The sequence below is a fragment of the Penaeus vannamei genome, chromosome 10, assembly GCF_042767895.1.
Source record: "Penaeus vannamei isolate JL-2024 chromosome 10, ASM4276789v1, whole genome shotgun sequence".
Classification (NCBI taxonomy): Eukaryota; Metazoa; Arthropoda; class Malacostraca; order Decapoda; family Penaeidae; genus Penaeus; species Penaeus vannamei.
Genome location: NC_091558.1, coordinates 44435823 through 44443322, shown reverse-complemented (window position 1 = coordinate 44443322; position 7500 = coordinate 44435823). Strand labels below are relative to the sequence as shown.

Below are 7500 nucleotides of genomic sequence, written 5' to 3'. Positions count from 1 at the left end.
GTACAGCGTCTTATCGAACTCGGGCGCGTTGTCGTTCGTGTCCGTCACTTGCAGGTCGAATTTCCGCGAGGCGTGGAGGGGCGGGTTGCCCTGGTCCGTCGCGAACACCACCAGCGTGTAGTTGGGCTTCAGTTCCCGGTCCAGGGGGCGCGACACCACCATCAGGTAGATGATCCTGTCGTGCGTCGTCAGGTTGAAGTGGCCCTCGCCGCCCTTCAGCGTCACGCTGACGTTGGCGTACTCCTCCTTGGAGTCGGGGTCGTTCACGGAGATCCTGGCCACGAACTCCCCGGGCTGGGCGTCCTCCGAGATCTTGGGCGTGGCGTCGTCGGAGAGGAAGATCAGGTTGATGGTGGGCTGGTTGTCGTTGACGTCGATGACGCGGATGGACACGAAGGCGGTGGTCTCCAGGGACTGGTCGCCGTTGTCGCGCGCGACCACCACCAGCTCGTGCACCTCCTTCGTCTCGAAGTCGAGCGGACGGTTGACCGAGATGACGCCGGACTTCGGGTCGATCTGGAACATGTTCTCGCGGTCGCTCTGGCGCCGGTTGATCGAGTACGTGATCTTCCCGTTGTCGCCCGAGTCCGTGTCGGTGGCCAGGACCTGCAGGACCGAAGTGCCGATGGTGGCATTCTCTGGCACTGTGGCGAAGTACCGACTCTGGTTGAAGATCGGCTGGTTGTCGTTCACGTCCTGAATGGTGATGTTGACGGTCATGGAGCCCTTGAGAGGGGGAGTCCCGCCGTCCCAGGCTTCGATCAGCAGCGAGTAGAAGGCCGTCGTCTCGCGGTCCAGGAAGCCATTGATCTGGAGGTCGAGGTAGAGCACGCTGTCCCTCTCCCTGTGGGACGACAGGCGGAAGGCGTTGTTCACGTTCCCGGAGACGATGTCGTAGCGCTGCGTGTTGAAGATCCCGAGGTCCTTGTCGCGCGCGGGGGCCAGGGTGCGCTTGACGTCGCGGGGCGTGTTCTCGGGGAAGTCGATGTTCATGACGCCGGACGGGAAGGTCGGGGCGTTGTCGTTCTCGTCCTTGACGTTGATGTGGACGCGGATGTTCTCCCCCGACTGCGGGATGGCCACCAGGGAGTACGACGACCTGAGCTCGCGGTCCAGCACGACGTTGGTCTTGATCTCTCCCGTGTCCTGTTCGATCCTTAGGTCAGAGTCTACCGCACTCCCGGGCACCGGCACGATCAGGTAGGGCGGCGACGGCGGCGAGGGCTGGCCGGGGTTGCTGTCACCGATGAATCCGATGTTCGTGCCCACGGCCACCATCTCCGACACCTCGAACTCGCGCACGTACTCCGCGGCGGCGGGACAAAGGACGAGGGCAAGTATGAGCGCTAACATGGTCACCCACGGCTGAGTCCTGCCCGGGGCCCGTGCTGTCCTTATAACCCCTTTGGCACTGCACTGGTCACTGGCACTGGGCACTACCCAAGCTACCCTCGCCCCTGCACTCGTGGGCCCGAGCGGCCGCGTGGCCATGTCCCGTGGGCGTCCCCGGCAGCAGGAGCAGCAGGAGGGCGGCACGGGGGCGGCGGGGCTAGGGGGCTCCCCTGCGTCCCCCTCCTCCCCGAGACGACACTGCTCACACATCATGTCGTCGCATCACTGCTCCTCACACGCACCACCACACTCGCACCACACTGTCACCACAACACTTGTCACCACCACACTTTGAACTACACTGGGGCGGCCCTCCAGGGCGGCGCCCGGACCACGACACGCCACTAACAAACACTGGTCGTTGCACCACAGGCGGCTCTGCTGCGGCGCTCCGTGGCTCGAGGCTCTTCTACAACGCCCCGCGCACCCTCTGCAACACGCCCGCGCCGCCCGCACTCCTGCGAAAGACAAATGGAAAACGGTTAAGCAAGGAAACAAATAAACCAAAACAAGAAGACGAAAGAAAGCCCTGTCGTAGGGGACGCAGCGCCGCCAGGGTCAAGAGCACGAGGACCCGGCCCCCGGACTCGACCCGGCCGCAGCGTCACACGGCCAGTTGCATAATTGGGCGAAGACGGGAGGAACTGCACGCCGCGGTGATTAGAATAATCATTGCTTTATACAAGTGGGTAATCCGGGAGAAACGCATTCATATGTAAATGACCGCAAAGCCTTGGGGGCTACAATGCGCTTCTTGTAGAGGTGATCTCATTCCCTCCCCCGTGATGGGTGTCCCGACATCACGCTTTTCTGCTCACGCTTAATCATGTCGTTTTTCTTCCGGACTCCGAGTAATTGCGCCATATTTCTCATCGGGCGAAGTCTCCTCGCCCCGGCCTCGGCAGGAGCACGCTCTTCCTCGCGCCCTGTCCCCTCGGCGACCCAGAAGGCCACGCGGCATCCTTGAAAACAAACCATAACAACAAACGCACAAAAAAAGAAAAAAGAGAGAGATACAAATGAAAGCGATCAGTCCCTTGCACATCCTTCCATCTCCATCCATTCCGACGCCGAGGAGGTTCACATCACAACAGAAATTTCCCAGAAGAGAGAAAAAAGCAGAAGCGAAAATGCGTTTTGAAATTTATGAATGGCAACTTGGAAGTGGTCGCTAAGTACAGCATATGAATTCATAAAAGAATGTGTTGGAGGCGCCGCAGCTTACTCCTGTTGTTTACCAGGTGGTCGGTGACAAGTGAGAAACTTAATTGGTCTCTGTTGTTACAGGTGTCATGTTGTTAGTTAATTATGAGAAAAATTGTGGTATTGTCATGAGTGTGTACTTCAGCCAAGAGGACGAGTTGAAGGGCCAATCAGAAAGAAGCCCGCGAAAAAGAACGAATGCGATTGGACAGTTCATATTCATATGCTTGTAGCCGCTGTCATGTTAACCCCGAGATAATTTCACCGGGAGAAATATCACGGGCAGACGGGGTAATCGGCGGGAAAATTCGATTATCATATTTTAGTTTTCATATTTGTAGTCCGCATTTGCATTTTCACTGTATTCTCGCTCTTTCGGTGTCCAGCGTTTAATTACATAATCAATCGTAATTGGCGCAATAGCAGTGTAATTATTTCAGGACGCTACACTGGGGGGGGGGGTGTTCGAGGCTCATAAATATACGAACTATCACAGAAGCAGAAAGTTGCAAGGGCTTGGTGGAGTCTGAGCTTTTCTTTCAAATAATATGAAAGGAAAATATATATGAAGCATAATATTATCATGTATAATGACAAAGATTCTTCGGCATCTCGGGTTTGATTCTCTCTCTCTCTCTCTCTCTCTCTCTCTCTCTCTCTCTCTCTCTCTCTCTCTCTCTCCCTCTCTCTCTCTCTCTCTCTCTCTCTCTCTCACTCTCTCTGTCTCTGTCTTTCTGTCTGTCAGTGTATCTCTCTCTCTCTCTTCCCTTATATACAGTTGTAATTATCTACCGAACACTAAAATGCTTTCGAGGTCAAGCAAACAAATAAACAAATGTGTGTGTGTGTGTATGTGTGTCTGTCTGTACGTGCGTACCTGTGTGTCCATGTGCGTATATGTGAGTGCAAGCTTCCCCCTCCCATCTCCCTCCCCTCCCCCTCCGCCCCCGCCCCCACCCACCCCACCCTTCCTGCTCTGTCCACCCCCCATCCCCCACCCCCCTTCCTGCTCTGTCACCCCCCCAGCCCTCATTCATATTCCGGTCCCGGCCCGGTCCGCCCGCCCCCGTCCTCTCTCCACCTGCAGGAGGAAGGCGAAACGGAGTGGCCCTCGAGGAACGCGTGAATCCCTCCCGCTCCTGAAGACGCTCCCGACGTCGGAGGCCTCTTCTCCTCGACCTCTTCGCGGACTCTTAGGGTGCTCTTGGTCATGAGTGGATGACGTCATTCGTTTAGGCTTATTGGCCGCTCGGGGGATGGTCGCGGGAGAGGCCATGAGTGATTCAAAGATTTTCATTATTGTTATTGTTATTATTATTGCTATTATTACTACTACTATTATTACTGTTACTGCTATTATTATCATTACTATTGATATTTCCATTACCATTACTATTATCATTACTATTACTGTTATTAATATTATTATCATTATTATCATTATTAGTATTATTGCTATTATTACTACTACTATTATTGCTGTTAATGCTATTATTATCATCATTATTGATATTACCATTATCATTACTATTATCATTACTATTGCTGTTATTAATATTATTATCATTATTATCATTATTAGTATTATCATTACTATTACTGTCATTCTCATCATTATTATTATTAATTATTACTAAAATTATTATTATCATTATTAGTATTACTACTACTATTACTGTTATTATCACTATCGTTAGTAGTGGTTTTCTTCAAGTTCTATGTCTTAAGAATGCGATCCATTAATCTAATTAAGGGACGAAAATCCTTGGAGCGTCTTCAACGACATCACAGCTCATCAACAAGACTCTTTCAATCACACTTCACTCGGATTAAGGGGTAGAATCAGCACGCCTAATCCGCGATCCAATCCTTCCCTAATCTTCGTCTGGATCTGGAAGACCCAACAACCCGGTCGGTGCCTCACGAAGCCTCATAAACCCTCGTGGAACCCACTCATCGCGCCACACCTTCTCATTCCCCAGCCAGGTTGTTCTTCTGGACCTCCTCCCCCCTTCCTTCTCCCCCTCCCCTCCAAAAGCTCCCCCCTCTCTTCCCCCTCCAAAGCCCCCCCTCTTCCCCTTCAAAGCTCCCCCCCTCTTCCCCCCTCCAAAGCCCCCCCCTTCCCCCTCCAAAGCCCCCCCACTGCCACCCCCTCCCCCGCCCATTAAAGGGTTCACTCATCTCCACAAATGTAAACATCTAAGTCACTCATTAACTTGGTCGACAACCTGATTTTAATTTGAAGACAATACTCGTCCTCTTCCTCTTGCTTACGCTCTCTCTTTCTGTCTGTCCCTCTCTCTCTCTCTCTCTCTTTGTCTCTGTCTCTGTCTCTCTCTCTCTCTCTCTCTCTCTCTCTCTCTCTCAAGTAGTTTCAGACTGTCCTCCGTATGTTACCACTTTGTCCTCCTCTTCCCCCTTCTTTTCCTCCTCCTCTTCTCCCTCGTCTTCTTTTTCTTACTTATCTTCCTCCTCCTCCTCCTCCCTTTCCTTCACTTCCAAAACCACCACCACCATCACCACCTCCTCTTTCTCCTCCTCCTTCTTCCTCTCCTCCTCCTCCTCCCCTTTTTCTTAGTCCTTATCTTCCTCCGTCTCCTCCCTTTCCTTCTCCACCACCACCTCCTCATGACCCAACCCAGTTAAAGGTGGACCTCAGAACACCTATAAGATCTATAATGCAATGACGCCCCCTCTAAGGCCTGTTCACTGAGCAGGGTCTGAGTGCCACATTGCCAACATGTGGCACAGGATGAGAGTGGCACTTTGGGGGTCAACGGATAGAGCTCGGAATATAGGCCTCCAAAGAATGCTTGACCTATGACCTGTGGCTTGTGTGTGCTATGACCTATGTTATCATTGGTGGGGCACAAAGACGCCTTTCTTTCAAGTACTTTATAAAGACAAGGGATAAAGTACTGAGGGTAGATGAGGGGAAGAGGACAGAGCGAAAGGCGTAAAAATGTTGAAAATAAACTATGTTTCCATGTGCAGAAGGATCTGCGTGACTCATATCTACATATATGTGATCAAGTTCTCCTGTATGATTTACACGGAGGCACACCCGCACACACATAACACGCACGCACGCACACACACACACACACACACACACTTACACACACACACACACACGCGAGTCCAGTCACCGTAACGGTGCGCGCGCCGGGCCTCCTCTGCCTGGCGACCTGAAGAGCGTCAGATAATAATAACGGGTCGAGAGAGTTCTTGAAATAATATTCTTGAGGAGAGAGAGCGAGAGAGAGAGAGAGAGAGAGAGAGAGAGAGAGCGAGAGCGAGAGCGAGAGAGAGAGAGAGAGAGAGCGAGAGAGAGAGAGCGAGAGAGAGAGAGAGAGAGAGAGCGAGAGAGAGCGAGAGAGAGCGAGACAGACAGAGAGAGAGAGAGAGAGAGCGAGACACAGAGAGAGAGAGCCAGAGAGAGAGCGAGAGAGAGAGCGAGACACAGAGAGCGAGAGAGAGAGAGAGAGAGAGAGCGAGAGAGATTTCTCCGGCAGAGGGAAAGGAGGGAGAGAGGGGATGCTGCTCTCGGTTGTTTATGCTTGAGTTCATCCCGCTGGGCTCGTCCGCTCGCTGGATTCCTTTCTTTCTCTTCGTCTCCTTAATTTCTTCATTTCTTCTTCGTCTTCTTCTTCTGCAGCGTCTTTTTTATGGATCTTCTCCTGCTCCTCCTCCTTCCTTCTTCTTTTTCTTCTTCTTCTTCTCCTCCTTCTCCTTCTTCTTTTTCTTCTTCTTCTCCTCCTCCTTCTCCCTTTTCTTCCCTTTCCCCCCTATTCCTCCTCCTCCATCTCCTTGTTCTTCTCCCCCTTCTTCTTCCCTTCCTCCTCTACCACCTTTTCCTCCCCCCCTCCTCCTCCTTCTCCCCTCTCCTCTTCCTTCTTCCCCCCTCCACCTCCTCCCTCCTCTTCCACCTCCTCCTCCTCATTCTCCCTCCCCCTCCTCCACCTCCTCCTCCTCATTCTCCCTCCTCCTCCCTCCCCCCTCCACCTCCTCCTCCTTCTTCTCCCCCCATCACCTCCACCTCCTCCTCCTTCTTCTTCTCCTCCTCCCTCCATCACCACCTCCTCTTCCTTCTTCCCCACCCCCCCTCCTCAACCTCCTCCTCATTATTCTTCTTCCTCCCATCCTCCTCTTCCTTCTTCCCCCTCCACCTCCTCCTCCTTTTCCCCCCTCCTCCTACACTCCTCTCCACCTCCCGATCCCTCCTCCACCTCCTCTCCCCCTCCTCCTCCACCTCCTCCACCACCTCCTCTCCACCTCCCCCTCCTCCTCCTTCTTCCACCTCCTCCTCCTCCTCCTCCTCCTCCTCCTCCTCCTCCTCCTCCTCCTCCTTCTTCCACCTCCTCCTCCTCCTCCTCCTCCTCTTGCTTGCTTGACCGGGCCTTCAGCTGGCTAATCTTTACGGGGATATTAATAGCTATTGTTATTGTAACGCCGAGAGGAGGATCGGCGGAGGAGGCGATAAAGAAATAAGAATGATGATGAGAATAACAGCGATGATGATCATGATAACATTGGTGATGATCATGAAAATTACAGTGATGGTGAGGGAAAATAACAGTGATGATCATGATAATATTGGTGATGGTAATGATGATAATAACAGTGATGATGATAATTATAGTGATAATGATAATATCAGTGATGATGATAATTACAGTGAAGATGATAATAATAACAGAGATGATGATGATAAATGATAATGATAATAGTGATGCTGATAATGATAATAATAAAAGTGATGATAGCAGTAATGACGATGTTAACAGATGGTGATGATGATGAGTGATAATAATTATAATAACAGAGATGATGATGATAATGTAAATTATGATAGCAATGGCAATGATAATGATAACTTTAAATACAGCAGTAAAGGCAATAGTA

At 51.7% G+C, this 7500-nt stretch overlaps 1 protein-coding gene across 1 annotated transcript in view; it reads right to left on the bottom strand.

Moving 5' to 3' along the window:
• ds (dachsous cadherin-related 1) overlaps positions 1–1853 on the bottom strand; it is a 230043-nt gene extending 228190 nt beyond the window's left edge. The window contains exon 1 of the mRNA XM_070126730.1: positions 1–1853. This exon is cut by the window's left edge and continues 369 nt beyond it. Within this exon, the coding sequence (XP_069982831.1) occupies positions 1–1605 (1605 nt within the window). The 5' untranslated portion in view covers positions 1606–1853.
• Positions 1854–7500: the final 5647 nt, after the last annotated feature.